Source organism: Rhodotorula graminis (genome assembly GCF_001329695.1).
Source record: "Rhodotorula graminis WP1 unplaced genomic scaffold RHOBAscaffold_11, whole genome shotgun sequence".
In the NCBI taxonomy this organism is placed as follows: Eukaryota; Fungi; Basidiomycota; class Microbotryomycetes; order Sporidiobolales; family Sporidiobolaceae; genus Rhodotorula; species Rhodotorula graminis.
Genome location: NW_017264938.1, coordinates 161,435 through 189,072, shown reverse-complemented (window position 1 = coordinate 189,072; position 27,638 = coordinate 161,435). Strand labels below are relative to the sequence as shown.

General features: G+C 67.9%; 7 protein-coding genes and 4 non-coding genes across 11 annotated transcripts; 6 read left to right on the top strand and 5 right to left on the bottom strand.

Moving 5' to 3' along the window:
• Nucleotides 1–199: 199 nt before the first annotated feature.
• RHOBADRAFT_55025 (uncharacterized protein) lies at nt 200–1,874 on the top strand. Its single transcript, XM_018417620.1, has 6 exons — nt 200–243; nt 646–846; nt 969–1,077; nt 1,142–1,269; nt 1,428–1,641; nt 1,754–1,874. The coding sequence occupies exons 1-6, from the start codon at nt 208–210 to the stop codon at nt 1,768–1,770; spliced, it is 705 nt and encodes a 234-aa protein (XP_018269302.1). The 5' UTR covers nt 200–207; the 3' UTR covers nt 1,771–1,874.
• Nucleotides 1,875–6,407: 4,533 nt separating this feature from the next.
• On the bottom strand, nt 6,408–7,490 carry RHOBADRAFT_2369 (uncharacterized protein; the record flags this gene model as incomplete). The annotated part of the gene is made up of 3 exons (XM_018412609.1): nt 6,408–6,688; nt 6,770–7,127; nt 7,371–7,490. Coding segments are annotated over 3 exons (759 nt in total), but the record flags the coding sequence as incomplete, so codon positions are not given.
• A 234-nt stretch (nt 7,491–7,724) lies between these two features.
• Nucleotides 7,725–11,329, top strand: RHOBADRAFT_38445 (uncharacterized protein). The gene is made up of 11 exons (XM_018413526.1): nt 7,725–7,809; nt 7,887–7,925; nt 8,037–8,875; nt 8,977–9,114; nt 9,211–9,351; nt 9,474–9,620; nt 9,717–9,975; nt 10,065–10,236; nt 10,328–10,625; nt 10,714–10,760; nt 10,846–11,329. The coding sequence occupies exons 1-11, from the start codon at nt 7,776–7,778 to the stop codon at nt 11,024–11,026; spliced, it is 2,295 nt and encodes a 764-aa protein (XP_018269300.1). The 5' UTR covers nt 7,725–7,775; the 3' UTR covers nt 11,027–11,329.
• Nucleotides 11,330–11,960: 631 nt separating this feature from the next.
• Nucleotides 11,961–12,125, bottom strand: RHOBADRAFT_t87. The gene has a single exon. It is a non-coding gene; the product is annotated as a tRNA-Met (tRNA).
• A 1,355-nt stretch (nt 12,126–13,480) lies between these two features.
• On the top strand, nt 13,481–13,563 carry RHOBADRAFT_t92. The gene has a single exon. It is a non-coding gene; the product is annotated as a tRNA-Cys (tRNA).
• A 426-nt stretch (nt 13,564–13,989) lies between these two features.
• On the top strand, nt 13,990–16,154 carry RHOBADRAFT_66770 (uncharacterized protein). The gene is made up of 11 exons (XM_018419073.1): nt 13,990–14,190; nt 14,284–14,391; nt 14,461–14,539; nt 14,602–14,665; nt 14,732–14,841; nt 14,909–14,959; nt 15,019–15,171; nt 15,244–15,462; nt 15,541–15,605; nt 15,693–15,813; nt 15,892–16,154. The coding sequence occupies exons 1-11, from the start codon at nt 14,087–14,089 to the stop codon at nt 15,973–15,975; spliced, it is 1,158 nt and encodes a 385-aa protein (XP_018269299.1). The 5' UTR covers nt 13,990–14,086; the 3' UTR covers nt 15,976–16,154.
• A 324-nt stretch (nt 16,155–16,478) lies between these two features.
• RHOBADRAFT_t86 lies at nt 16,479–16,561 on the bottom strand. Its single transcript has one exon. It is a non-coding gene; the product is annotated as a tRNA-Cys (tRNA).
• Nucleotides 16,562–17,925: 1,364 nt separating this feature from the next.
• On the top strand, nt 17,926–18,090 carry RHOBADRAFT_t93. The gene has a single exon. It is a non-coding gene; the product is annotated as a tRNA-Met (tRNA).
• A 627-nt stretch (nt 18,091–18,717) lies between these two features.
• RHOBADRAFT_66766 (uncharacterized protein) lies at nt 18,718–22,355 on the bottom strand. The gene is made up of 10 exons (XM_018419072.1): nt 22,274–22,355; nt 22,097–22,198; nt 21,915–21,968; nt 21,772–21,850; nt 20,687–21,699; nt 20,599–20,619; nt 19,489–19,511; nt 19,289–19,400; nt 19,018–19,206; nt 18,718–18,913 (listed from the first exon to the last, which is right to left on the bottom strand). Exons 1-10 carry the CDS (start codon nt 22,290–22,292, stop codon nt 18,870–18,872), a joined length of 1,656 nt encoding a protein of 551 aa, XP_018269298.1. The 5' UTR covers nt 22,293–22,355; the 3' UTR covers nt 18,718–18,869.
• Nucleotides 22,356–22,547: 192 nt separating this feature from the next.
• RHOBADRAFT_55020 (uncharacterized protein) lies at nt 22,548–24,680 on the top strand (the record flags this gene model as incomplete). Its single annotated transcript, XM_018417619.1, has 6 exons — nt 22,548–22,840; nt 22,916–23,081; nt 23,172–23,536; nt 23,632–23,958; nt 24,033–24,186; nt 24,384–24,680. The coding sequence occupies 6 exons, from the start codon at nt 22,548–22,550 to the stop codon at nt 24,678–24,680; spliced, it is 1,602 nt and encodes a 533-aa protein (XP_018269297.1).
• Nucleotides 24,681–24,809: 129 nt separating this feature from the next.
• Nucleotides 24,810–26,484, bottom strand: RHOBADRAFT_55019 (uncharacterized protein; the record flags this gene model as incomplete). The annotated part of the gene is made up of 5 exons (XM_018417618.1): nt 24,810–25,223; nt 25,344–25,421; nt 25,537–25,775; nt 25,877–26,326; nt 26,406–26,484. 4 exons carry the CDS (start codon nt 26,482–26,484, stop codon nt 25,359–25,361), a joined length of 831 nt encoding a protein of 276 aa, XP_018269296.1. The 3' UTR covers nt 24,810–25,223; nt 25,344–25,358.
• Nucleotides 26,485–27,638: the final 1,154 nt, after the last annotated feature.

Below are 27,638 nucleotides of genomic sequence, written 5' to 3'. Positions count from 1 at the left end.
AGCTGCGAGCGGGGCGCGAGCGAGCGAGAGCGGCTGGGCATGCTCGCTGTAGAAACAGGTCACTCTGTGCCGAGGGACGAGCTGGTCGAGAGCTGCTCGTCGTCGTCGTCGTCGTTGTTGGCCCGCTTGTCGCTGACGACGACGACGACGGCCTCTCCCCACTCCTGCGCTCTCCCACTCCCACCAAGCACGCAGTACACGCCAGCCATGGGTCCCACTCAGCACCAGTTCAACCCTTATGCCGTGCGTCCCCGCCCCTCCACTCTCTCCTCCCCCGGCGCGACGAGATGAGCAGCGCGGCAGATGAAGGCGGGCAACGACCCAGCGCGGCTCGGGCCGACTCTGTGCGCCGCTCGTGCAGCCCATGGCTGTGCAGCGGTGCTTTCCTTTTGCTGCCTGCGCTGCGCTGCGGCAACAGCGGGTCGGAGGCGGTGCCGGTCCTCGATGAGGGGGAGCAGTCGGGCGAGGGTTCAGCGCGTGCAGCGCTCGACGGGGCGGGGCCTGCACCAGCTCTGTCGCTCTACAAGGCGGCAGTGCCGGTGCTCCAGTTCACGCGCTTGCCGGCACTCGAGCCCACCTCCTCGTCCGCTGACGACACCCCGACTGACTCGCCCTCCTCCCCTCCCCTCCCGGACGCACGCACAGGACAACGGCGGCTCGATCCTCGCCATCTCGTCGTCCAAGTTTGCCGTCATTGCCGGCGACACGCGCCAGTCGTCCGGCTACTCGATCGAGACGCGCACCGCAAAGCGCGTGTACCAGCTCACGCCCGACTGCGCCGTCGCCGTACAGGGCTTCATGGGCGACGCCATGGCCTTTGTCAAGCGGTTGAAGCAGCGCCTCGAGGTGCGTCGTCGGTTCCCCTTGGCGGTCTCTTGCCGTGCGTCGCCTCGCTCGCCTCGACGGCGAGCGGCGAGAGCATGGCTACCACGTGCCGGCGTCGGACTGACAATCCCACTCGCACGCAGTGGTACGGCCACACCCACAACGAGGTGCCCCCACTCAAGTCGATCGCCCGCCTCGTCCAGACCATGCTCTACGGCAAGCGCTTCTTCCCCTACTACTCCTACGTGATCCGTGCGTCCTCTCCCTCTCTCTCTCCTCAAGGAGTCGTCGACCTGACTTGGCGACGTGCACGCAGTGGCCGGCATCGACCGCGACGGGACGGGCGCCGTCTACTCGTTCGACCCGGTCGGGAGCTACGAGCGCGAGAGCTGCCGTGCGCACGGCAGCGCCCAGTCGCTCGTCCAGCCCTTCCTCGACAACATGGTGCGTCGTCGAGCCGGCGTCGCTTTCCTTCCTCGTCCTCCCTCTCGCGAGCCGTCCTGACTCTCGCCTGCCTCCCCTTCCGCCGTCCTCCCTCTCCCGCTCGTCCTCCTGTCGCACCCTCCCCTCCTCCCCTCGCACCACTCGCCAACCCCGCGCAGATCTACAAGAAGAACCAGGTCCCCGACCCGTCGCAGCCGGCTCCCGTCGCCGGCGAGCGCCCCGAATTCGAGCTCGACGAGGTCAAGCAGCTCCTCACCGACGCCTTTACGGGCGCCGCCGAGCGCCACATCGAGGTCGGTGACGGGCTCGACATGCTCGTCATCGAGAAGGGCAAAGAGGGCAAGCCGACGAGCATGCAGTGGGTCAACTTGCGTGAGTCGCCGCGCACGGTTCCGCTCAGTCGGCGCGCTCGACTCGGTCGAGGTCGAGCGCGTGGGTTTGGAAAAGTGCGTCTGGGACTGACACACACACACTCTCTCTGCAGCGCTCAAGCGGGACTAGACGTTCGAGGCGCGCGAGACGACGAGGAGGACGAGGAGAGCGAGGGGCGAGCGGTCGCCCACCTTTGTACCATGCATCGACGAGCAGTCTTTTCTCACGCTCGCACACGTGTCTCTCGAGGCTCGATTGAGAGGCTGTGACAGTCGGCGTTACAGCGCGAGAGAGACAGCCCGTCGTCCGACTCATTCCTCTTCTTCTTCCTCCTCTTCGACCACCATCGCCGGCCTCGCCCACCGGCCCTGCTGCTGCCCGACCCCAGCTCCGCCACCGATGCTGCTGCCGACGGGCTGCGACGCTCCTGCAGCGCCTGCGCCGCCAACGAGGCTGAGCCCGGCGTACCGGCCCTCGAACCTGCTCGCGCCCCCTCCTGCTCCGCCAGCAGCTCCAGCTCCCGCGCCCGCACTCGTCGCCTCCCACATGCGCATCGCGACCGGGCTGTCGCCCATCCCGGCGCCACCGCCGCCGCCGCCACCACCGCCACTGCCGGCCCTCGGCTGCTCGTGCCCGCCGAGCGCCGCCGCCGACCCGGCAGCAGGCTGGCCGAGCCCGCCGCCGTACCCAGCGAGGTCGTCGTCCTCGTCGACCCACTCGCTCGACGCTGCTGCTGCTGCTGCTGCGCCGCCGCTCCCGCTCGCTGCGGCATCGTCGGCGGCCCCGCCGCCGCTCAGGCCGCTCCCGCCGGCGGCGGCGTGCTTCGAGAAGACGTCGCGCACGGGGCGGGTGGCGGCGGCGGCGCCGGTGCCGGGCGGGCGAGACGGCGCAGGTCGGGGCTGCAGCGGCGAGCCAAAGAGGTGCGTCGCCTTGTGCGCCGTAAAAGTCGTGCCCGTCGCCGAGGTGCCGGTCCCAGTCGAGAAGCGCGAGAGGGACGATGCGGGCGACGACGACGAGGCGTGCGACGTGTGGTGGTGCGAGTGGTGGTGGTGGTGGTGGTGGTGGTGGAAGGACGGGCCTGCGGCTGAGCCGGGGGAGAGAGAGGGCGAGGCGGACGGCGAGTGGCTCAGGGCGAGGCCGAGCCCTAGCGAGTTGGCGCGGTCGGACGAGCGGGTGCGGGCGACGGGTGGAGGCCGCGAACTTGAGCGCGCAGGCGGCGGTGGCGGCGAGAGGGACGACGAGGCGCTCGTGGACGCAGTAGACGGGCCGGGAGGAGCGGCAGACCCGGTCGCCGAGTCGTCCTGCGCCGTCTCGTCCTCCTCGAGGATGGGCGCCTCGCCCTCGTCAAAGTCGACGTAGAGCCCGCCCGCCGTGCCGTCAAAGTCCTCGTCCTCGTACTCGCTGTCGCCGCCCGTCCCTCCTCCCCCGCCGACGTCGCTCTCGCTGCTCGCACGGTGCGCCGAGCTCGCGCTGCTGCGTGTGCGCCGGTGATGGTCGCGGTGCTGCCCACCTCCTCCAGGCGTCGCGAGGACGTTGGCGCTCGACGAGCGGGCGCTCTCGCCCGACAGGCGCCCGTGCGACCCGCCGTGCCGCCGCCGCACCGTCGTCGTCGTCGGCGGCCGCCGGTACACCGCTGCGGGCCCGACGACGGCCGCGCCGCTCTCGAGCAAGAGTGACGCGACCGACGAGCTCGACGGCGCCCGGCTGTGGCTGTGGGCGTGCCCGTGCGCGTGGCGGGGCCCTCGGTGCGCAAGCTGCCCCGCCGACAGGCTCCGCACCGACGCCGGCCGCGACGCTCCTGCTCCTGCTCCCTCGCCGCCCTGCGCACCCGACGACGAGCCCCACGCGCCTCGCTCGCTCGCGCTCGTCCTCGAAGCGTCGCTCGCGCGCCTCGGCCGCCCGCTCCCGTACCCTCCTGCAGTGCCGCCGCCGCCGCCCGCTCGTCGGCTGCTCGGCGTGCGCGTGAGCGCCTCGCCCCGCGCACTGCTCACGCTCGACCGGCGCGACAGGCTCATGCCGGTGCCGCCGGGTCCGTGCGCGCCGAGGCTCCCGATCGGGCTCGACACGCTGTTGGCGCTCGAGCGGCGCGAGCCCATGCCCGGGCGCGACTGGCGCAGCGGCGACGCGACGTACATGCTCTGGCTGCGCGCGACGGCTGCGCTCGTGCCGTGACCGGCCGACGACGACGACGAGGCCGAGAACGAGATCGAGCCGCCCTTCGAGGCCGACGACGAGAGCGAGGCCGACGGCGGCGCGACGAGCGAGGCCCGCTTGCGCTTACGGGGCCCGTCGGCCGACTGGCCGAACCAGAGCTTGAACGTCGACAGGAGGTTGGCGCCCTTGAGGCTCTTCTTGCCGCCGCCGACACCCGCCGGTCCTGCGCCGCTCGAGCCGGGCACGAGCCGCAGCGACGAGGCCCGCCCCATGCCGTTCGGCGACGCCGACGGTCCCGACGTCGACGCCGTGTGGAACGTGCCCGAGTGCGACCGGACCGACTCGGACTGCGAGCGCGCCAACATCGAGGGCGACGTCGCGATGGTCGTGATTGGCCGGATCACCGCGCCGCTCAACGTCTCGGCCTCCTTGCCGTCGGACGTTCGACGAGGCGATGGACCGAGGGCAGGCGGTACGCCTGGGTCGGGCGTGTGCCCGGCGCTGACGCTGACCGGGTCCAGCAGCGGTGCGGCGACGTGTCGAGCGTGGGGCGTCGAGGGCGCAGAGAGGGACGGCGACGGCGACGCGAGAGGGACGGCGACGAGCGGCGGCGTGCGCAGGAGCGAGGTGGCGTGCGCGGGTGCGGGCACAGGCGCGAGCGCGTCGTGCGAGACAGGCTCGTCCGCCGCCGCCGTCGCCGTCGTCACTGCTGGCGGGCTCGCCTTGCGCGGGACCTGCGCCGCCGTGTTGCCCTCGTCGCTGCCGCCGGCAGCAGCGAGCGCGAGGTTGCCGCCGCTCGTCGAGCTCGACAGGCTCGCGAGCCCCTGCCCGATGGCGCTCGTCGCGCGCGCGAGATGCATGCCGATACTGCCCGCCCGGCGCCTCGGCGTCGACGACGACGAGCCTGCGTCGAGCTCGAGTGCGGCGCCGTCGCTGCGCTCGGGCGAGCCGGGCCCGCCGCCGCCGGTACTGCGCCCGAGCGGCTCGCCGCTCCTGCTCCTGCTCCTGCCCACCGACGAGCCGAGGCTCGCTGCGGCGCCTGCGCCGATGCGCGGCCGGCTCGGGCTGCCGGGAGCGCCGTCGGCGACGGGGAAGTAGCTGAGGAGGGGCTCGCTCTCGACGGGCGGGAGCGGCGTCGCCGGGTCGGCCTGGAGGAAGTACGACAGGCGTGCGGCGGCGACAGCGGGCGAGGGATGGGCGAGTGCCGGTGACAGGTGCGGGAGCGATAGGGGTGCGGGCGAGCTGGGCGTGCGCGGCGAGGCGTGCGAGGCGGTCGAGGGGCGTCGAGGGGGTGTGAGCGGAACGGCGAGGGTGTTTGAGGGGACGGAGGACGCCGCCGAGGTGACGGATGGCCGTCGTTGCTCCTCGGGGATCGTCTCGGGCAGGACGAGCGGCGAAGCGACGAGCTTTGGGGCTGCGGCAACGGCCGCGGTCGTGAGGAAGACGTCGTCGTCCGAGTCGGCGCCGGACCGCTCGTCGCCCTCGTGCTCCTCGTCCTCCTCGGTCTGCGACAGGAGCGCACTGCGCCGCTTCTCCTCGGTCGGCAAGCTCCTCAGGCTGCTCGTCCGGCTCGGCGCTCGGACCTCGCCCTCGCCCTCGCCCTCCTGCTCGCGCGCCTCCTCGCTCTGGCGCAGCGCGAGCTCCTCCTTCTTGCGCTTGAGCATCCACCATGCGGCGGCGCACGAGTCGCACGCGCTCGTGCGCACGCTGTGCGCGACCTGGCCCGTGTCGAAACCGATGTCGGCGAGCTGGGCGAGGAGGGCGACGTCCGAGGGCGACGTGAGCGGGCTGTCCTTGGTGCTCGACGGCGAGGTGGACCCGGGCGAGGTGAGGGCGAGGAGGAGCGAGAGGTAGTCGACGCGAGGCGAGTTGTCGTCGAGCGCGGCTGCAGGTGCCGAGGCCGGCGCAGCAGTCGTGGGCGGCTCGACGCCGTCCTCCTGCTCGTCCTCCTCCGACACAGCGCCGCCAAGCATCGCGCTCCTGACGCTCCTGACGCTCGCCGCCCCGACGCTCTTGCGCCTCTTCCTCGCGGCGACCGCGCCGCCCGGCCCGTCGCCTGGCCCGCCCGATCCGGCTCCCGCACCTGCACTCCCGTTGGCGCCCGCGCCGCCGAGCTGCAGGCTGCTGACGCTCGCGCCGCCCGTGCTGTGCGTCCTCACGACGGGCGGCGCGCTTGGCCCAAAGTCGATGCTCGCCGTCGACGGGTGCCGCCGCAGCGGGCTCGGCGACCATGGGTGCGGGTGCGGGCTCGAGCCCGAGGTCGAGTGGGCGGAGAGGGCGTGAGAGGAGGACGACGGGAAGAGGTGCGGCGGGATGGCCGAGGCGGGGAGGGAGATCGCGCTCGAGGAGGACGGGTGGGCCGGGGAGGGCGAGGGGGAGGGCGAGTGTGCGGGCGAGACGGGACCGGGACCGAGGTTGAGGTCGAGATCGACGGCGCGACGCTTGCCGAGCGAGACGGCGGATGCGGGTGCGTCGGGCGACGCGCTCGACGACGCCGGGGACGCCGAGGCCGGCGCAAAGTACGACTGCATCGGCGCGCCCGAGGCCGCGCTCGACGACGACGCGAGCGGGGTCGTCGGTGCGCCGAGAGACGCCGCCGGCGACGCGATGGGCGGGGCAGGCCCGCGCGCGGTCGTCGTCGGCGGCGAGGACGGGCCGGGCACCCTCGTGAAGAACGGGTGCGCGAGGATGTCGCGGAGCGACGGGCGCCGCAGCGGGTCGACGACGAGGATGCGCTGGACGAGGTCGGACGCGTCCGGGTCGAGGAAGGCCGGGACGGCGTAGCGACCCGCGAGGATGAGGGAGCGCATGACCGACTCGTCGTCGTCGTCGAACGGGAGGGACCCGGTCAGGAGCGCGTACAGGATGACGCCGAGGGACCAGATGTCGACCTCTGCGGGAGGAAGAACGAGTCAGTCGGGCGTAGGCAGGGAGGGAGGGGGGAGCGCGCAAGGGAAGGGAGAGGGGGACGCACGCTCGCCGAGGTAGCGGCTGCCGGCAACGATCTCTGGCGCCGTGTAGCCGAGAGTGCCGACCTTGGTCTCGAGCCACCTGCCGCGCTCAAACTCGCGGCCGAAGCCCATGTCGGCAATCTTGACGTTGACGTTCTCGTCGAGGAGGACGTTCTCGAGCTTGAGGTCGCGGTGGACGACGCCCTCGCTGTGGAGGTAGGCGACGCCGAGGACGAGCTGGCCAAAGATGCGGCGCGTCTCGGCGAGGGCGAGGCCGCCGGTGCCGGCGGGCGGGGCGCACTGCTCGACGAGGTAGTCGAACAGCTCGCCGCCCGAGCACAGCTCGGTGACGAGGTAGATGGACGACTCGGTCGCGACGAGCTCGTACAGCGAGAGGACGTGCGGGTGTCGGAGGCGGCGGTGATGGTGGATCTCGCGCGTGAGGAGCGACAGGGGGGAAGACGGGTCCGAGGGCGAGTAGGACGGGAGGCTCTTGGGAACCTGCTTGATGGCGACGCGGGTGCCGGTGAGACGATGGACGCCGAGACGGACCTTGCCGAAGGTGCCTGTGTGCGCGGGCGTGGTGAGCTCGAGGTGAGCAAGTCGAGGTCGCACGAGCGAGACTGAGAGTAAGAAGAGAGAGGACGGACCCTCGCCGATGACCCTCCCGAGCGAGTAGCCGCCGATAGACCTGATCTCGTGCTTTGTGAGCTCTACTGCGAGGGCAGCGTACGCGGCCGAGAGCTGTGCGGAGCGAGTGTGAGTGCGAGTTGCGGCCCCACGGCGAGGAGAGGGAGGGGGGACGCACCTCTTGTTGTCGCGCGCGCGCCGTGTTGCGCGGTGCAAGCATGGCAGCCTGGTGCACTGTGAGTAGCTCTTGTCGAGGTCTAGCTGGTCGAGCGAGTGCGGGTGCAGGTGACATCTCGCTGCTCGTCGTCGCCGCGTCGTCGTCTCGTCGCTCCTGCCAAGCCGCGCTCTGTCGCCAGCGTGCACCTGCTCGAGCTCAGCACCACCGCAACCTCGTCCACCATGCCGCCACAGAGCGGCCTCCCCGACTCGCGCGGTCCGTCCCCCCTCCCTCCCCTCCCCCTCCCCCTCGTCTCGCGCACTCTCGCTCACACACCGCCACCCGCCCTGCAGACCTCGGCGCAACCTGGAAGTTCCTCGAGGATGGTGTCGGTGAGCTCCCCTCTCTCTTGGCCCTCGCCCCATGTCGAGGCGCACCCACCTCCTCCTCATCTCTCCCCGTCGCCCTCGGGCTGACCAACTTGGGTCCTCGCACCACTGCAGACCAGATCATGACGCGCCTCAACGACGGCATGAGCTACAAGCAGTACATGGACCTGTACACCGTCTCGTACAACTACTGCACCTCGTCGCGCATGAACTCGGGCGGCATCAACGAGACGCTCGGCGCCGGCAGCGGCCGCAGCGGCGCAAACCTCATGGGCGCCGACCTGTACAAGCACCTCAGCCAGTACTTTGTCGCCCACCTCAAGCAGGTCCGCGCCGAGGCCCACGACCTGTCGGACGAGCCCCTCCTGCGCTACTACACGCGCGAGTGGGACCGCTACACGACCGGCGCCAGCTACGTCAACCGCCTCTTCACCTACCTCAACCGCCACTGGGTCAAGCGCGAGAAGGACGAGGGCCGCAAGAACGTCTACCACGTCTACATCCTCGCCCTCGTCTCGTGGAAGAACGAGTTCTACTCGGGCCTCCAGTCGGGCTCGGGCAACAAGCTCACGACGGCCGTCCTCAAGCTCATCGAGAAGCAGCGCCAGGGCGAGACGATCGAGACCGACCTCGTCAAAAAGGTCATCGACTCGTTCGTCGCCCTCGGCCTCGACGAGGCCGACACGAACCGCCAGAACCTCGACGTGTACCGCTCGGCGTTCGAGGTCCCGTTCCTCGCCGCGACCGAGGCGTTTTACTCGTCCGAGTCGGAGCAGTACCTCGCCGCCAACTCGGTCACCGAGTACATGAAGAAGGCCGACGCCCGCCTCGGCGAGGAGGAGAACCGCGTCGACCTGTACCTCCACGCGAGCACCCGCAAGGGCCTCGTCTCCAAGTGCGAGGAGGTCCTCGTCAAGAACCACGCCGAGCTCATGCAGGAGGAGTTCCAGCGGGTCCGTCTCCTCTCTCTCTCTGTCTCTCTCTCTCCTTGCCCGTGTTCCCTGTCCCCTCGTACCCCTCTCTGACCCTTGCCTCCCTCGCCCTCGCCCCGCAGCTCCTCGACCAGGAGCAAGAAGCCGACCTGCAGCGCATGTACCTCCTCCTGTCGCGCATCCCGTCGGGCCTCGACCCGCTCCGCGAGCGCTTCGAGACGCACGTCAAGAAGGCCGGCCTCGACTCGGTCGAGCGCGCAGTCGGCGCCGCGGCGGCCGGCGGCGCATCGGCGTCGGCCAACGGCACGCCGGCACCCGGCGGCGGCGACGACGTCAAGCCGAGCAAGGAGGCCAAGGACAAGGCCGACGCGGCGGCGGCGGGAGGCGTCGAGCCCAAGGCGTACGTCGACAGCCTGTTGGCGGTCCACAGGAGGAACAACGAGCTCGTCGCCAAGGCGTTCCGCGGCGACCAGGGCTTTGTCGCGAGCCTCGACCGGGTGCGTCCACTCTCTATCTCTCTCTCTCTGTCTTTCTCCCGGCGCTCTCGGCGCGCCCGTGTCGAGGGCGAAGCGAGTCAACGACAGAGAGTACGAGACTGAGTCTGTCGCCGTCTTTGCAGGCCTGCCGCGAGTACGTCAACCGCAACAAGGCGTGCGCGTCGCCCAACAAGTCGCCCGAGCTCCTCGCGCGCTACGCCGACTCGCTCCTGCGCAAGAGCAACAAGGCCTCGGAGGACGCCGACGTCGAGCAGGCCCTCACCGACACGGTGCGTCTCCCCCGCCTCGCCCTTGGCCTTCGTCTCCCTCGCCCGAGACTGACTCGTCCTCTCCCTCCCCGCTCCTTGCCCGTCGCCCCCTCTCAGATGACCGTCTTCAAGTACATCGAGGACAAGGACGTGTTCCAGAAGTTCTACTCGCGCATGCTCTCGAATAGGTTGATCAAGGAGACGTCGGCCTCGGAGGACGCCGAGGCGTCCATGATCGGCAAGCTCAAGGACGCGTGCGGGTTCGAGTACACGACCAAGCTGCACCGCATGTTCCAGGACATCCAGACGAGCCGCGACACCAACTCGCAGTTCAAGGACAAGATGCAGCAGACGCACGACGCGAGCGAGCTCAAGGGTGCGTCCGACTCTTTCGCCGACTCGTCTCTGCGACCTCGTTCTGGGCCGAGTCGCTCACTCGCCTTTCCTCGTCCCTTCCACACGCAGTCGACTTCCAGGTGCAGGTGCTCAGCACGGCGTCGTGGCCCCTCACGGCCCCGTCGACCAAGCTCATCCTCCCGCCCGAGCTCCTCAAGACCAAGGACCGGTTCGAGCAGTACTACACCAACAAGCACAGCGGCCGCAAGCTCACGTGGATCTGGCAGAACAGCCGCAACGAGTGCGTCCCTCTCTCTTTCTTCGTCGTCGTCGTCGTCGTCGTCGGGAACCGAGCGAGGCCTGACCTTGCCCTCTTTCTCGCCCTGCCACAGGCTCCGCATGCTCTACACGCCGCAGAAGTACTTCCTCGTGACGTCGACGTACCAGGCCTGCATTCTCCTCCAGTTCAACGCGTCCGACTCGCTGTCGTACGCCGACCTGTCGGCCGGGACCGGCATCGCCGACGACACGCTCAAGCCGCTCCTCGCCATGTTCACCAAGGCGCGCGTGCTCGACCTCAAGGAGGGCAACTACGAGATCAACCTCGGGTTCAAGAGCAAGAAGATCCGCGTCATGCTCAACGCGCCCATCAAGGCCGAGCAGAAGCAGGAGAGCGCCGACGTCATGAAGGTGCGCCCGGCTTCTTCTCGCCCTCTCCTTGTCTCGTCCTCGTCGCACGCCTCGAGCCTGACTTGATCTTGATGTCGTGTCCGTGCAGCACGTCGACGAGGACCGCAAGATCCTGATCCAGGCGACCATCGTCCGGTGCGCTCCCTCTCTCTCCCTTTCTCCCTCTCTCCGTCTTCTCGGCCTCGACTGACGCTCCTCGTCCCCTCTCATCTCGTCACAGCATCATGAAGTCGCGCAAGACGCTTAAGCACCAGCAGCTCATCGTCGAGACGGTCGACCAGCTCAAGCAGCGGTTCCAGCCTCGCGTCGCCGACGTCAAGAAGGCCATCGACACGCTCCTCGACAAGGAGTACCTCGAGCGGCACGAGACCGACAAGGCGACGTACAACTACCTCGCCTAGACCGTTCTCGTCGCGGCCCGGAGCCTCGTCGTCGTCGCCAGCCCTCGTTCCCCTCCCGTCCCTGTCCTCCTCGCTCGCAACCGCAACCTCCTTTGTCTTCCCTCGCTTGCCCCTAGCACCCCCTCGACCCGCTCCCCTTCCCGTTGTCCCATGATTGTACTCTTTCGCGTTCCCCTCCTCTCTTCCCCCTTCCTCCCTCGCCTACCCACCCCGTCGTCGTCGTCGTGTTCTGTAGATACCCTGCCCGCGACCTACCTCTTCTGCTTGCCGGTCTCGCTCTCTCGACGAAAAGCGTTGCACGCGATGAGGGCCTGAGCGAGAGATGATAGAGAGCGAGATGCGTCTTCGTGAGGCGAACGGACCGACGCCGTGGCTCTCTCGTGCGGCTCGCTTCCGGCCCTCGCCCCGTTTCAGAGGGTCGGCAAGATCGAGAGCAGCTTCGTGTCTGCCGGGAGACTGCAAACAGAGGTACGCGCGGCGCGAGCGCACGAGAGCGAGCAGAGACGCCCAGGAGCGGGAGAGGAGGAAGAGACAGTGCCAGGACCTCGTCGCGAGCAGACGTTACGCTTGTAGCACGTACTAGGTGTCAGTCTCAATGTCTAGCAGGCCCTGATCTTGGGAAGGGGCTCAGGCGAGACGGGCACGGTCGAGGAAGCGGCGGACACGTCAACTTGGGAAGGCCCGCTCGGACCTCGCTGGTTCGCCTCGCGACGAGCTGCGATGGCCGGGTCGACGTCGTCACGGCGGGGAGCAAGTGAGGAGCGACTGTGGCTGGTACTTTCGAGAGTGAGAGGCAGGCTCCGGAACAGCGAGAAAGGTCAACAGCGGCTACGAGCGACTTGCGACGACGGGTCCAGAGGGCCGCCGACGACCGCCAACTGGCACCGGTACTTGCGAGCGGGTGGCGCGGGTGGCGAGAGCGGCAAAAGGAGAGTGCCCCGAAGCAGGATCGAACTGCTGACCTCGGGATTGCAAGCGCAAGGCGCTCTCGGTCGTATCTCAGTGCAGCCTGACCGTCCTCCCGCTCGCAAGCGAGCAAAGAGTCGGATCAGACTGACGAATATGAGACCCACGTGATAACCAACTACACCATCGGGGCACTTGTTTCGTGCGCCGCCAGCCGCCTATTAAGTCCGCAGCCAGCGAGTAGAGAGGCCACGTCAGGTCGAGCGTGCGTCCGAGGCTCGACAGGCCCTCTGCGTCGCCCTCTGTTCCTCGCGCCGTCGACGGCGTGCAAGGTCAGACTCGTCTGCGAATCCCACGCGACGTCGGGGTCGAGTGCACTCTCGAGCGACGAGCTGAGAACCGGTTCTGTGCACCGCACGGACCTCCCGGAAACCGCTCGTTACAGCGAACGATCTCGCCGGCTCTCGTCTCTCGCATGCTCGGCTGCGTCGTCCTGCTTGGCGACGCAGTGACTGGTACCAAGCGAGGGTATCTGAAAGGAGCCGTGGCCAGCGAGGACGCCGAGCAAGTCGGGGCATCGCTCTACGCAGGGGCATCGCTCTATGCAGGCACCCGCCCAGATTCAAGCCCTTGTCGCTCACAGCCTTGTTGCGCACTTGCCGCATGCTCGCCGAGTCTCTGAACGTCGCAGTGCTCGGGCGTGGTGGCGCTCGAGCCTCGCGTTTCGATTCAGACTGGCGACGCTCGTTCGCTCTGCGTGCTCTCCTGCTCCTGCAGTGCGGCGCCTGGGACTCTCCTGCGAGTGCGCGCAAACACCTGGGTCGAGGCGACGATCGAGAGTTGCTTTGGTCCCTGAGAAGCCGTACCGCGAGCTCGAGAGCGACTCGTTCCTACTCTCCCTCGTTCTCAGCGCAAGTTCGTGCCGGCACCGTCTCGGGTCGCAGACAGGCCATCTAGCGCTGATATCGAGAGGTTCGAGGACTGGCGTAGGGCGGGCAAAGAGAAAGAGAGCGGCGTGCAGAGCGAGCCTGGGCAAGTGCGCTTTGGCCTCGCCGACGAGCCGGTCGTCCGTACCACCCGTCGCGCTGCTCTCCCGCGGCCTGTCACGTCCTCAAACGTCGAAGGCGAACCCAGAGCGTCAGACCGCGCACCCTTGGCCGCCGACGATGCGCCGGAGCCGGCGGCGAGCTGGAGCGTACGGTCCTCTCCTGGCTTTTCCTCGTGCTCGAATCGCTCGGCCGAGGTGCTGTACGATGGTCAGGCCTGCTTCAGAATCTCGATAACACGAATGCAAGCGTGCTCAGCGCGAGCCGCTCGCCCGCAAGGTTCCCCAAGTGCTCCGCCGAGTGCTCGAGCCAGGTGGTCGCATGGCGCAGGTCGAGAGCGGGCCGAACTCTGAACGTCTTGTTTGATCGTGCGCGAGCGACCAAAGCTGCAGAGCCGACTAGCGCGGGCAGCTCGACCGGCGTCTAGCACACCTCCTAGCGCTGCTGACGTGGCAACAACCGCGCGACTGGGCTGCTTGCCAGCCGACCCAGCTTTCATCAAGCAGCGATAGCTCAGTGGCAGAGCGGTCGACTGCAGCTTACGCTCACATCGTCAGGTCTCCGGTTCAAACCCGGATCGTTGCTTTTTTTGCGCCTCGTTCCTCTCAGTCGGTAGCGCTTGCCAGACCGCGCCCGGCCGTCTTTTTGGTCACGGAGCACGGTAGTTTCGTGTCGCATGGTCTAGGGCAGGCCCGCTCGAGGAGAGCGACACTGAGCCGACCTCTGCGCGTTGCGTCACGCTCGAGAGGAAGAGGACGCGCTGCTCTCGTCCATCTCTCCCGACCACAAGCGCACAGAGCTCACGTGCAGCTCGCACCTGCTTCTTGTGAGTCCATTCAGTCCTCTGCGCCAGATCAGTGCCCCTCCCGCGTCGAGTCGAGGTCGCCCTCTCGCCCCATCGGCTCTGGGTGATGGAGCACCCGCGCCGGGCAGGCAGGCGCACCAGAAGCTGACAGAGTACCTTCAACCGTCTCGCAGCACTACAACAAGCCCCTGCACCCCTTCCCCTCACCCTCCGAGCTCCACTTGCGCACCTCGTCCTCCTCGACCCCGACCCTTCTTCGCGCTCTCGCCGCACACACACCCTCGCCTCGAGCAGACCGCCAAGATGGGTATCAAGGGCCTCACCATGCTCATCAACAACAACGCGCCCAAGGCCATCAAGCAGGCCGAGATGAAGACGCTCTTCGGCCGCAAGGTCGCCATCGACGCGTGAGCTCCTCCTTCCCTCGTACTCTGCAGAGCCAGAGCAGCGGCAGCACGTTCGCGACACACGCACGCACTGACTCTCCCTGTCTCGCGCAGGTCCATGTCGATCTACCAGTTCCTCATCGCTGTCCGCCAGCAGGACGGCCAGCAGCTCATGAACGAGGCGGGCGAGACGACGAGCCACCTCATGGGCCTCTTCTACAGGTGCGCCCTTGACTGCAGCGCCACCTTCTCCTGCCGAACCTGCTGCTGACCTAGTCCTCTGTCGCGCAGGACGATCCGCATGGTCGAGAACGACCTCAAGCCGTGCTACGTCTTCGACGGCAAGCCCCCGCAGCTCAAGTCGAACGTCGTACGTCGCGCCTCCCCTCTGTGTCTCTGCACCAGCCACTTACACTCTGCCGCCTCTCGCAGCTCAAGAAGCGCTTCTCGAACCGCCAGGAGGCCAAGGAGGACGAGACAGAGGCCAAGGAGACGGGTGCGTCCTCTTCCCCTCGCCTACACCCGCATCCAGCCCGTTCTTGACTCTCCTCGACCCACACAGGTACGGCGGAGGACGTCGACAAGCTGAGTCGTCGCCAGGTCAAGGTGACGAGGGAGCACAACGAGGAGTGCCGCCGCCTCCTCACGCTCATGGGCATCCCTTGGGTCGAGGTGCGCCCCAGCTGTTCGCCTCTCGTAAACGCGTCCGTCCCTGACTCTTCGTCTCGCTTGCTCGCAGGCGCCTTCTGAGGCCGAGGCGCAGTGCGCCGAGCTCTGCCGTGGTGGCCTCGTGCGTCCCCTCCCACCCCTCCCCGGCGCGCGCGCATCGCTGACTCCTCGCCTCTGCAGGTGTACGGCGCCGGCTCCGAGGACATGGACACGCTCACGTTCAACTCGCCCATCGTGCTCCGCCACCTCACCTTCTCCGAGGCGCGCAAGATGCCGATCGACGTCATCAGCCTCGACGAGGTTCTCGAGGGCCTCGAGCTCACGATGGACAAGGTGCGCCCCACTCTCGCCCCTGTCGCCCACAGCGACCTCGTCCTGACGGCCTGCGCCCCTTTGCTCGAGCAGTTCATCGACATGTGCATGCTCTGCGGGTGCGACTACCTCGAGCCGATCAAGGGCGTCGGCCCCAAGACGGCGCTCAAGATGGTCAAGGACTACGAGTCGATGGACGACATCCTCGCGCACCTGCGCAAGGGCAAGAACCCGCCGCCCGAGGACTGGCCGTACGAGGAGGCCAAGGAGCTCTTCAAGAACCCATCGGTCAAGCCGGCGAGCGAGATTGACGTGCGTCCCGAGCTCGCCTACGCCCCTCTCTCTCTTTCTGTGGACCCTCCTGACCCTCTGGATCGACCTTGCTCGCAGCTCAAGTGGGAGGCGCCCGACGTCGAGGGCCTCGTCGACTTCCTCGTGCGCGAGAAGGGCTTCTCGTGCGTCCTCGCTCCCTCTCTCTTCTCCCCGGTCCGAGCTATCTCTTCTCGGTATTGCGACCCGACTCACCTGTCCTCGTTTCGCAGGGAGGAGCGCGTGCGCAAGGGTGCCGACAAGCTCAAGGCCCGCCTCTCGGCGAAGCAGCAAGGGCGTCTCGACGGCTTCTTTACGGTCGCGCCCAAGGACGGTGCCGGCACCAAGCGCAAGGTCCGTCCTGCACCTCCGTCTCTTTGCCGGCGCGTCGGCGCATCGGGCTTGTACTGACCTCGCTCGCCGTCCCCGCAGGCCGACGACAAGAAGGACTCGAAGGGCAAGAAGGCCAAGACGGACGCCAAGGGCAAGGGCGCCAAGGCGACCAAGAAGAAGTAGCTCGACGGGTCACCGTCGAGCTGTCGAGCTGTCCGTGTTTGAGGAGGACGAGGAGAAAGGACGAGGAGACGCTCCCCCGTTGTACCCCCCTGCTTTGCCTGCGCCGCACCGTTCCCGCCCGCTTTCACCCGATACCTGTTTGTCCTCTGTACTCGTCTGCAACGATGCTGCGATACCCTCGACCCTGAGCGACGCCGCGAGGAAAGTGCGAGCAACGCCGCGAGAAGACACCGAACGGGCTCTCGCCCGTCGCTCTCACTTTCGAGCGACGACGGAACCACGTACAGAGAGCACTGGCGTGTCCGTTGAGCGTCTCCTCGCGCTAGAAAGCTGCTCGTGGCGCGGGACGGACGGAGCAGGCTCGTGCGACTCTGTCCAAGCGGATCTCGGCTGTGCCGCTGCTGGTCGCCGCCCGACACGATACTACCCTGCTCAGTGACCAAAAAGACGGCCGGGCGTGGTCTGGTGAGCGCTACCGACTGAGAGGAACGAGGCGCAAAAAAAGCAACGATCCGGGTTTGAACCGGAGACCTGACGATATGAGCGTAAACTGCAGTCGACCGCTCTGCCACTGAGCTATCGCTGCTTGATGAGTGCCGGGCATGATTGCAGGAAATGCAGTCGCGCTAACGCTGCCACGTCAGCAGCGCTGAGACCGTGTGCGAGACGCCGCTCGAGCTACCAGCTCTAGTCGGCTCTGCAGTCTCGGTCGCTCGCGCACGATCGAACAAGACGTCTAGAGGTCGGCCTGCTCTCGAGTTCCGTCATGCGACCACCCGGCTCGAGCACTCGGCGAAGCACTTGGGGAACCTTGCGGGCGAGCAGCTCGCACCGAGCATGCGTGCATTCGGTGCATTCGTGCTGTCGAGATTCTCGAAGCAGGCATGACCATCGTACAGCACCCCGGCCGAGCGATTCCAGGTCGAGGAAAGGCCCAGAGAGGACCGTGCGCGCCAGCTCGAGCGCGTTGTCGGCGGCCGAAGCTGTGCGGTCAGACGGTCTGGGTTCGCCCTCGACGTCGGAGGACATGAAAGGCCGCGGCAGGGCTGCGCGAGGGTGATGCGGACCACCGGCTTTGTCGGCGAGGACAACGTGCACTTGCGCAGGCTCGCTCTGCATGGCGGTCTCGTTCTCTTTGTTCACCCTACGCCGTTCCTTGAACCTCTCGGCCACAGTGTCCGATGGCGTGCCTGCGACCCTAGACCCGCCCGGGGTGTGCCGGCACGAGCTTGCGCTGGGAAGGAGGGAGAGCAGGAACGAGTCCTCTCGAGCTCTCGGTACCGCTTCTCACGGACCAAAGCAACTCTCGATCGTCGCCCCGACCCAGGTGTTTGCGCGCACTCGCAGGAGAGTCCCAGGCGCCGCACTGCAGGAGCAGGAGAGCACGCAGAGCGAACGAGCGTCGCCAGTCTGAATCGAAACGCGAGGCTCGAGCGCCACCACGCCCGAGCACTGCGACGTTCAGAGACTCGGCGAGCATGCGGCAAGTGCGCAACAAGGCTGTGAGCGACAAGGGCTTGAATCTGGGCGGGTGCCTGCATAGAGCGATGCCCCTGCGTAGAGCGATGCCCCGACTTGCTCGGCGTCCTCGCTGGCCACGGCTCCTTTCAGATACCCTCGCTTGGTACCAGTCACTGCGTCGCCAAGCAGGACGACGCAGCCGAGCATGCGAGAGACGAGAGCCGGCGAGATCGTTCGCTGTAACGAGCGGTTTCCGGGAGGTCCGTGCGGTGCACAGAACCGGTTCTCAGCTCGTCGCTCGAGAGTGCACTCGACCCCGACGTCGCGTGGGATTCGCAGACGAGTCTGACCTTGCACGCCGTCGACGGCGCGAGGAACAGAGGGCGACGCAGAGGGCCTGTCGAGCCTCGGACGCACGCTCGACCTGACGTGGCCTCTCTACTCGCTGGCTGCGGACTTAATAGGCGGCTGGCGGCGCACGAAACAAGTGCCCCGATGGTGTAGTTGGTTATCACGTGGGTCTCATATTCGTCAGTCTGATCCGACTCTTTGCTCGCTTGCGAGCGGGAGGACGGTCAGGCTGCACTGAGATACGACCGAGAGCGCCTTGCGCTTGCAATCCCGAGGTCAGCAGTTCGATCCTGCTTCGGGGCACTCTCCTTTTGCCGCTCTCGCCACCCGCGCCACCCGCTCGCAAGTACCGGTGCCAGTTGGCGGTCGTCGGCGGCCCTCTTGATGCCGTCGTCGCCGTTCTCTCGCAACCGCCCGCCGTTCTCGCCCTCTCGCCCGCTCGAGGCCTGCCTCTCTCTCTCTCGACTGTGCTCGCGCAGTCGCTCCTCACTCCCTCACTGCTGTGACGACGCCGAGTCGGCCGTCGCAGCTCGTCGCGAGGGAACCGGCGAGGTCCGAGCGGACCTTCCCAAGTTGACGTGTCCGCCGTCTCCTCGACCGTGCCCGTCTCGCCTCGGACAGTCGCACGGGCGTCGCTCGTCGGCCAGAAACGTCAAGCTTAAGCGCTTCCAACCCGTCCCTCGTTCGTGCGGTGGATGAGCAAGTCCAAGCCTGGGCTCCCTCTTCTCCTCCGGTCGGTTCCCTTCGCCGACTTCCTCTCGCGTTCGATGCAGCCGGCCGTTGCGTCGCCTGATCGAGGGGAGCCGCGACCCTCTCTCGACACCTGGAGGAAAGCGAGGGCCGCACCGACCAATGTGGTCGCTGTAGATCCGCATCTTTCTAGCTCGGTCGCTCCTCTCGCGCTCTCAGCTCTCGCCTCGCACGACCACGGACATGATGAATGTAAAGCACAGTGAGGCTTGTCTAGAGTTGCCACAAAAAGCGATGAGAGAGAGAGAGAGAGTCACACACAAACACAAGCGCCCTGACAAGCGCAAACGACGACGCCGCGTCCTCCCGCTCCTCCTCGTCGAGCCACACGCTCACCACCGCGAGCCGCCACCGCCGTAGCCACCGCCGCCGCCACCTGCAAAGACGAGGAAGGGAAAGGGAAGGACAGGTCAGGACGAGGATCGGCGAAAGGGCAAGTCGACGAGGTCGAGCTCGAGGAGAAAGGGAAGAGGGACGTACCGTATCCACCGCCGCCGTACCCGCCACCGCCACCGCCGCCGTAGCCACGGCCACCGCCCCCGCCGCCACGACCACGGCCTCCACCGCCGCGACCGCCGCCGCCGCCGCCGAACTGGGCGATCTCCTGGAGCTGAGGCGGGACGACCTGCTTGGCGTCCGACAAGATCTTGATGAGGTCCTTGGCGAGACCTGCAGGACGAGCAAGGCGAGAGAGACGAGGGTCAGTCGGCTGGACGAGGCGAGGGAGAGGGACAGAGAAAGGTGGACGCACGGCCCTGGTCCGGGGTGACGTAGCTGTAGGCGGTACCCGTGGCGCCGGCACGACCGGTGCGACCGATGCGGTGGATGTAGTCCTCGATGCCGTTGGGCATGTCATAGTTGATCTGCGTGAGGCGAGGCGAGGGAGGAAGGAGAAAGGGTCAGTCGGCACGCTCGAGACGACCATGATGGCGAGAGAAACGAGGGACGCACGACGTAGCCGATGTCCTTGACGTCTGTGAGGACGGGCGAGAGAATGGGAGGGAAAGGGAAGGTTAGTCCTGGGCTCGCAGGCGAGGAACGCTTTCGAGGCTGGCATCTCTCGCTCGCTTTCGGTCGTGCAGCGCAGGCTCGTGCTCGTGCTCGGGGAGGAGGGAGGGAGAGCGAAGGACCGGCGGGAAGGGGCGTCGAGGGCGAGTCGGGTCGAGGCGAGGCGGACGAGGTCGAGGTCGAGGGGAGGGGGAGCCAGCAGAGCCGCACGAGGCGGGTGCAGCGTCGAGGTCCTTCGCCCTCCTCGAGGGCTCGCGTGGCAGTAAAGACGAGGCGACGGCGCACCACCTCGTGACTCCCTCTCGCGCGCAAGGGCGAGAAGGGAGAAAAGAGGGTCGGGCACAGGCGCGCTCGACGAACAGGACCGACGACAGGACGAGACGGGCGACGACGACGAGAGGAAGGAGGACGACGAGTCGCTGTACATTGCCGTGCGACCGACGCCTCCTGCAACGTACCCGCACCTGAGCGCAACCTGGACCCACCGACCGGCGCCTCGCTCCCGAGGGAGAGAAGCGAAGGAAGGGGGGCAAAGGAAGAACTCGAGGGCGAGCTACACTGTCGAACGACCGAAGCGCATTTGCCCTTGGCGACCGCTCCCCGTGAGGAGAACGGCGCCGCGAGAAAAAGAGACTAGGCCGGCGTCGCACACTTCCTCGCTCCTCGAACGAGGAGGGAGGCTCTTGTGCCGCATGCTCGGGCCGCCGCTCGCGAGGAGCAGCAGCCACGCACACGGACGGAAAGAAGGTACGACGCGGCTAGACGCGACGGTCAGTGTAACGCTGTGGCGCCTGCTCATGTCGGGGTGCCGGCGGGTGCTGGCGAGGGCGAGGTCGGTGGCGCTTGGCGTCGTCGGCGAGGTCGATGTCGAGGTCGATCAGGCGACGAGAGGCGTGTCGAGGCGGCGGTCGGGGGCGAGGACGAGGTCGAGGGCGGGCGAAGGCGGACGAGGGAGCACAAGCGAGCGACGCACGAACGAGACGAGGCGAGGGGTGCGGCGGCGAGCCCGAAGGGCCCGAGAAGGGGAGAAAGAGAGAGAGAGAAGGGACGAACCGAGACCACGAGATGCGACGTCTGCGGGAAGAGGGCAAGGTCAGGGTCTGGCGGATGAGGGAGCGAGAGGGAGGACAAGGGGACGCACCAGTGGCGATCATGATGGGGGAGCGGCCGCTCTTGAACTCGCCGAGGACCCAGTCACGCTCCTGCTGCTGCTTGTCGCCGTGGATGGCGAGCGCGGGCCAACCGTCCTGGCGCAGGTACTTGGTGAGGTCGTCGGCGACGCGCTTGGTGCCGATGAAGATGAGGACCTTGGCGTTCTCGGCCGAGATCTTCTCGAGGTGCTTGATGAGCTTGCCGCGCTTCTCAAAGTCGGAGCAGACGTCGACGATCTGGGTGATGCTGAGGTTGGCCGAGAGCTCGAGCGAGCCGATCGTGACCTGGATAAAGTCCTTGAGGTACGTGTGGGCGAGCTTCTGGACCTCCTTGGGCCACGTCGCCGAGAACATGAGCGTCTGGCGGTCGGGGCGGATCTGGTCGAGGATCTTGCGGATCTGGGGCTCGAAACCCATGTCGAGCATGCGGTCGGCCTCGTCCATGACGAGGTACGTGACGCGGCGCAGGTTGGTCTTGCCCGACTCGAGCATGTCGATGAGGCGACCCGGGGTCGCGATGACGATCTCGGAGCCGCGCTGCAGGTCGCGGATCTGGCCGCCCTTGGGCACGCCGCCGTAGACGCACGTGTTGCGAATGCGCGACGACGAGCCGAACTTGGTGCACTCCTCCTGGATCTGGACGGCGAGCTCACGCGTCGGGGCGAGGATGAGGACGATGGGGCCGTCGCCGGGCGCGAGGAGCGGCTGGGCGTTGATGTGGATCATGGCGGGGAGGGCGAACGAGATGGTCTTACCCGAGCCCGTGGCCGACACAGCGACGAGGTCGCGTCCCGACAGGGCCATGGGCCACGACTGGCACTGGATGGGCGACGGGGCGGTGAAGCCGGCGCGCTTGATCTCGGCGAGGATGTACGACGGGAAGTTCATCTCCTCGAAGTTGGTGACGGGCTTGGCGACGTTGTTGCCGAACACCTGGATCTCCTTCTCGCGGCGGAACTCGGCGACCTCGCGCTCCGAGCGAGCGGCGACACGGGCGTCCTCCCTGCGTGAGCGAGGCCACAAGTCAGTACAGGTCGGCGAGGCAGAGTAGTGAGAAAGGACGACGGCGACGCACTCGTAGAAGTTCTTCTCGAACTTGCTGAGCGATGCCGGGTCCCAGTTCTGGGCACGGAGGCCGGCGCCGAGGTTGCTCACTGCAGGAGGGGAGGGGTCAGTGCGAGGAAGGAAGAGTGGGCGAGGGGAGGTCGGGCAACGCACTGCGGTCGCCGCCACCGCCGAATCCACCGCCGCCAAAGCCGCCACCGCCGCCGCCTGTACGAGAGAGAACGAACATGAGAGTCAGTGAACGGTACGAGAGGACAAGGTTGAGCGACCCGGTCGACTTGTCGAGCTCGAGCTCGCGAGGGGGAAGCGGGGTCGTCGAGGGAAGGAGGACGCACCGTAGCCGCCGCCACCGTAGCCACCGGCACCGCCGCCGCCGTAGCCACCAGCGCCACCACCGTAGCCACCACCGCCGCCGTAGCCGCCGCCGCCGCCGCCGCCTGTTGGCAAGGGAGGAGAGAGGGACGAGTGAGCTCGGGGGACAAAGGGAGGCAGAGAGGAGGCGAGGGACGCACCGTAGCCGCCGTAGGACATGTCTGAGTCGAGTGAGGGTGGTGTAGAGAGGGTAGAGAGGAGAGAGAGCACCTGACTGGGTAAGTCTGGGCTGAGAGTGAGGGATGGAGGAGGAGAGGGAGGAGGAGGAGAGCGAGCGGGCGGGTGGACGCGACGCCGGCGACGCCGAGCCAGCTCGGACCTCGCACCTCTCGATCCGGCTCAGCCGCGCATGGCAGTCAGCCTGCACTGCCTCACGCACCACTGTGCAGCCGCTCAACCTCGACGTCCCTCACCATGGCCCCCGTCGTCGTGCCGCGCAAGACGCCGTGGTCGACCCACCTCGAGTTCCACCTCGTGTTCGACCGCCTGTTCAACTCGGACGGCGACCCGACCCTCCAGCGCGACGCCATCACCCGCATCCGCGTCTGGCTCGACCGCGGCAACTGCCCGCACCCGGTCGAGACGACGGCCAACCTCGTCGCCCTCGTCCTGCGCGACTCGGCACCCTCGTCGTCGTCGTCGTCGTTCAACTTGGCCGCGCTCGAGGGCGACCTCCGCCTCGCGTACGCCATGGCCATCGTCCGTGCGTCGTCTCATTCCTCGCCTCGGGCGCCTGTCTGTCTGTCACAAGCACGCGAGCTCACCCACCGAACCACGCGCAGCTTCGTCAACTCGCTCGTCGACCCGCTCCAAACGGCCTACTTCGCGCGCTCGATCGCCTCGCTCGCCGCCCAGCTCGGCCTGCCGCTGTGGTTCGTCGAGCTGCGCCACCAGGCGACGCACGAGGACCTGCCCCGCCTGTCGGTCCTGCGCGACGCCGCACGTCAGGTGCGCCCTCCTCCTCCTCCTTCTCAAGCCGGCCCGCTCAGCGTAGCCGCACATCCTGCACCGGGTACTCACTGTCACTCGCGGACACAGGCCCTCGACTGGTTGTACGCCAACTACTGGCTGCCGGCCCTCTCCTCCCTCTCCTCCTCTTCAACCTTGTCGCCGCTCGCGTCCCTCCCGCCCTTGTCCCTCTCGACCCTCCGCCCTCACCTCCTCACGACCTACAAGGCCCTCCTCAAGTCGTCGACACGCGACGCGTCGCTCGCAGGCCGCCTGCGCGCCGACATCCACAAGTGCTACCGCGACATCGAGCGATGGGTCGCCGAGAACTCGCTCGGCGGCGGGCCGAGGGGCCGAGAGGGCGCTGTGTCGGCGGAAAAGGCGAGGGAGAGGGCGCTCGAGGGCGTCGCAGAGGTGCTGTGGTCCGAGGGCGGGCTCGTTCCGCTCGCCAAGAAGTGCGTCACGCTTGCGCCTCCCCTTTCTCTCTCCTCCCTATTCTCGCCCTTCCCCGAGGTCGACGTACTGACTTGGAGGCTTGCGTGTCTCGCAGGAAGCGCCCGACCCCTCGTGCGCCGTCCCTCCCGTCGGACCTCCTCGCCGTTTGGACCCCTCTCCTCGCGCACCTCGACACGGTCTACGACGGCCAGCTCTCGCCCCTCATCGTACGCCACGGCCTCGACCTCCTCACGTCGCCGACGTCCGCCAACGAGCTCGACCGCTCGTACGTCGCGACCGTCGTCGCGTGGTGCTGCGAGCTTCTGAGGGACGCGCCGGTCGAGGCGCCGGCGAGCGTGGACGAGGACGACGACGATGAGGAGGACGCGACGGCGAGCGTCAAGGGCGTCATCAAGGCGTGCCTGCTTGCGCGCACCGCACCGTGCGTCTCCCTCGCCCCTGCCCTTTCCCTCTCGTCCCAGACGACCCCTGACTCTCCCTTGCCCCCCTCTGCAGCGCCCTCACCCTCGTCGAGGCCCTCCTCGCCTCGCGCTCAGCCACCACGCCCGAGGACGACCCGGCGCACGCGACGCTCGTCACGCTTCAGGAACGCGTCGCGCCGCTCGTCCAGCTCGCGCGCGCTCAGCTGCACGCCGCCAACGGCGACTTTGTGCGTCTCGCCGTCTCTCTGTCCCTCTCCTCCTCTCTTCTCAAGACCCTGAGCGACACAAGGCGACGGGTCTGACGTTGAGCGCACGAGCCGGTCACTGACAAGCCCTCGCACGCACCTTCCCTCCCTTTCCGCCGCCTCCCCCCCTCCCTCTCGTCCCCTCTTCCCTCTTCTCGCGCCCACTCTCGTACCCGCAGACCCAACCCCTCGACGCCGACACCGCCGCACCTCGCCTCGACGCCCTCGAGGCGCAAATCGACGCCGCACCCGCCGCCGCACCTCCTCCCGCCGCGACCACCTCGTCCTCCTCCCACGACGGCGCCGCCCCCTCGGCGGCGATGCAGCTCGACGCGCTCCCGTCGTCGCTCGGCGGCGACGAGTGGCCCCCTCGTGTGCAGGGGTGGAAGGCGCGCCCGGTTGGGGCATTCCCTCGCGGTGGGGTGCTCGCGCTCGACTTGCCGGCCGTGCCCCTGCAGGGGGTCGCGGTCGCGTGAGGCGCGCCGGTATTCGGACGGGTGGGCGAGGAGGGAGAGGGGAGGAGGACGTGCGGGGCGAGGGAGGTGGACGAGAGGGAAGGAGGGCGCGAGGGCCCGAGCGAGAGGACGTAGAGCCGGACGAGCACAAGTCATGACGACGAATGCGATTGCAGTGCAGAGCAGTACATACAACAAAGAGCTCGTTTCCTCGGTCCTCTCCTTGCCCCTCGAACCGTGAGATCCCTCCTGAACGTCCTCGAGCGAGATCATGAGCCCGGCTCGACCCGCCAACCGTGCGTGCGCCGCTCGAGCAACGTCGTGCGCGCCGCATCCCTCGAGCGAGTCTGAGTGGAGGGAAGACGGACGCGTCAGTGCCGACGCAACCACCGGTACGCTCGCGCCCACGCCGCTAGGCGAGGAGCGAGCGAGCCGAGGAAAGCGGCCCGACGCACATTTCTCCTGAAGCCCATGCCCCTCGGTCCCCTCCCATCGTGCCGCAGGACGTCTCCCTCATGCAGCGAGGCTGCGCCGCTGGACGCCAAGGTCGAGAAGAGGTGCGACCTGCAGAGGAGGGGGGAAGGGACGCAGCGTCAGTGCGAGGCCGAAAGGGACGAGGCAGGCGGCGAAGCCCGCCCAACCCGCAGAAGAAGAGGGAGGGCGAGAGAGAAAGAGGGGGCTCACCGAGTCGAAGCCGGGTCATCGTCGCTGCTTCTTGGCGTCGGCGCCGCCGTGCGCGTCGTCGTGCTTGCGCTTCTTCTTCTGCAGAAGGCGAGAGTAGACGTGAGCAGCGTGCAGGAGCAACCGACGCTCTGCGCTCTCGCCTCGTCGCCGAGGCATGAGCGACGAGCGACGCTTCGCAGCGAGCCCAGCTCACCTTCCTCCTCTCGCCCCCTGCGCCTCCCTGCCCGCCGACGCCGCTCCTCGCCTCCCACACGCCCATGTCGAACCCGGCGAGGGCACCTGCACGGAGCGTGAGGGCGTCGCGGACCTGGTGGGGGTCGAGTGGGTGCAGCGGCGGGCACGGGGTCGGGTCCGGGTTGGACACAAGGTGGAGGAGTGAGGTCGAGGGGTTGGGCGGCTGCGAGGACGAGGTGCGAGGGTGCGAGATGCGGCCTGTTGCGGTGAGGAGAGGAGAGAGAGAGGGGCACAAGGTCAGTCGGGCCCGGCAGGAACAGGCGACTCGCTCGCGGACGAGAGAGAGGAGGGGGGCGCACCGAGGACGTCGCCGACCATGTGCTCGTACGTCTTGTCCATCCTCGCACGCTTGCGCTTCTTGGTGCCGTCTGCTGCGCCGAGGGGCCCATCGGCGCTGTCGCCGCCGGCGCTCGTGCCGGAGCCGCCCATGGCGCCAAACTTGATGCCGCCGAGCGTGATCTTGAGGCCGCCGCCTTGTGGGGCGGGCGAGGGCGAGGCTGGTGCTGCTGCGGCTCCTGCTGCGGTAGCTGCTGGAGCGCCGGCGCCGGCGAGTGCGGGTGCGGGTGCGGGCGCGGGTGGGCCGGCGGTGGCCGAGGCGAGGGCGAGGTGCGGGTCGAGCGAGGGCGGGAGGGCTGGTTGCGGGATGTGGGACTGGGGGAGGTAGGGCCGGAGAAAGGTGTCGTAGACGGGCGCGAGGTGGAAGCGCGACAGGAGGTCGTCGGTGCCGGAGAGAGGGGAAGGGTGAGGGTCTGTTGTCGGAGGGCGGGGGCGAGAGAGAGGTGAGCGGGTGGGACAGGGTAGGGGTTACGGCGGGAAGGTGGGACTCACTGTCGAGCTGGATCAAGTGCCTGGCCCACATGGGCGGCTGAGGGTGGCCGGTTGATGAGGACGACGACGACGAGGCCATGGTCGACGGGACAGAGTGAGGGCCGAGTGACAGCTAAGCACTGCCCTCACTAGAGCACTCGAAGCACAGCAGCTCGAGGCGAGCGGGGTCCTGGACGAGAGAGAGAGAGCCAGCCTCGTCGTCGTCGTCGTCGTCGTCGCTCCAGGGTTACGCAAGCCTCTCGGGCTCGCTCTCTCTGTTCCTCCCTTCCTCGACCAGTACACTCGACCTGCTCACACCTCTGCTTGGCTTGCACCATCCGCCATGGACAGCCTCTTCACGGGCAACGCGACTCGCCGCCCGACCGTCAACCTAGGCGGCTCCAGAGCCAACAACCCGCACAACGACCTCGTCCTGCAAGCCAGGCTGCAGCGACAAGAGCGTGAATCTGCTCGCAGGAGAGACTCGGCCGCGCGCACCGTCCAGGTCCGTCCCATCCCCCTTCTCTCCTCCTCCTCCCCCTCGGCTCGGTGGCGCCCATCGCCGACCTGCCCTCGCACTCCACGTTGACGCTGTCTTCTCTCGCCCACAGGCCTTTTACCGCGGTCGCAAACACGCCCAACTCGCCCGCGACTCGTTCCGCTCGCGCTTCGACGCCCTCCTCCCGTCCTCGCCCTCGGCACCGCCTCCTCGACCTGCTGATGCCCTCGTCGCCTCGCGCCTCGTCGCCGTCTCGGCCGTGCACGCCAACAAGGGCGACATCAAGCGCCTCGCCACCTGGTGCAGGGCCGTCCTGCGCCCGCCTCAAGGTGCCACCGGTCCGTCACCTCCTCCTGCGTCGCACGCCGGAGCGCACTCTCGCCCGACGACTGACACCCCCAGTGCATATCATACAGACAAGGTCCCGCTCGTCTTTTTCCTCTTCCGCCCCGAGCACGACCCCGACGCGAGCTGGCCGACCCTCGTCCGCATGATCGGCAGCCTCCTCTTTCTCGAGGCCACCTCGGCACCCTCGTGCGTCCTCGTCCTAGTCCTGCCGAATCTCCCATACTGACACAGATGCCCATCCCCTCCAGCCTTCCACAATCGCCGCTCTTCCTCGAGCTCGCCAAAATCCTGTGCGACCCGGCGAGTTACGCCAAGTACGGCGTCGCGCCCTCGCTCGCCGCGCCCGACGCGCTCCTGCGCTTCCTCCTCGAGGAGCGCGACCTGTACGGGCGCATCGCCCACCTCGT

What these genes read in the sequence shown, in the direction of transcription:
- RHOBADRAFT_38445 (XM_018413526.1), top strand. Translation starts at nt 7,776, where the DNA reads ATGCCGCCACAGAGCGGCCTCCCCGACTCGCGCG. An exon ending in AGCAGGCCCTCACCGACACG is followed by an intron (nt 9,621 to 9,716) that starts GTGCGTCTCCCC and finishes GCCCCCTCTCAG; the next exon opens with ATGACCGTCTTCAAGTACAT. An exon ending in TGGCAGAACAGCCGCAACGA is followed by an intron (nt 10,237 to 10,327) that starts GTGCGTCCCTCT and finishes GCCCTGCCACAG; the next exon opens with GCTCCGCATGCTCTACACGC.
- RHOBADRAFT_55025 (XM_018417620.1), top strand. Translation starts at nt 208, where the DNA reads ATGGGTCCCACTCAGCACCAGTTCAACCCTTATGCC. An exon ending in GGTTGAAGCAGCGCCTCGAG is followed by an intron (nt 847 to 968) that starts GTGCGTCGTCGG and finishes ACTCGCACGCAG; the next exon opens with TGGTACGGCCACACCCACAA. An exon ending in AGCCCTTCCTCGACAACATG is followed by an intron (nt 1,270 to 1,427) that starts GTGCGTCGTCGA and finishes AACCCCGCGCAG; the next exon opens with ATCTACAAGAAGAACCAGGT.
- RHOBADRAFT_66766 (XM_018419072.1), bottom strand. An exon ending in TTCGAGAAGAACTTCTACGA is followed by an intron (nt 21,700 to 21,771) that starts GTGCGTCGCCGT and finishes TCGCTCACGCAG; the next exon opens with GGAGGACGCCCGTGTCGCCG. An exon ending in TCAAGGACATCGGCTACGTC is followed by an intron (nt 19,401 to 19,488) that starts GTGCGTCCCTCG and finishes CGCCTCACGCAG; the next exon opens with ATCAACTATGACATGCCCAA.
- RHOBADRAFT_66770 (XM_018419073.1), top strand. Translation starts at nt 14,087, where the DNA reads ATGGGTATCAAGGGCCTCACCATGCTCATCAACAACAACGCGCCCAAG. An exon ending in AGCTCTGCCGTGGTGGCCTC is followed by an intron (nt 14,960 to 15,018) that starts GTGCGTCCCCTC and finishes TCGCCTCTGCAG; the next exon opens with GTGTACGGCGCCGGCTCCGA. An exon ending in TCGAGCTCACGATGGACAAG is followed by an intron (nt 15,172 to 15,243) that starts GTGCGCCCCACT and finishes TTGCTCGAGCAG; the next exon opens with TTCATCGACATGTGCATGCT.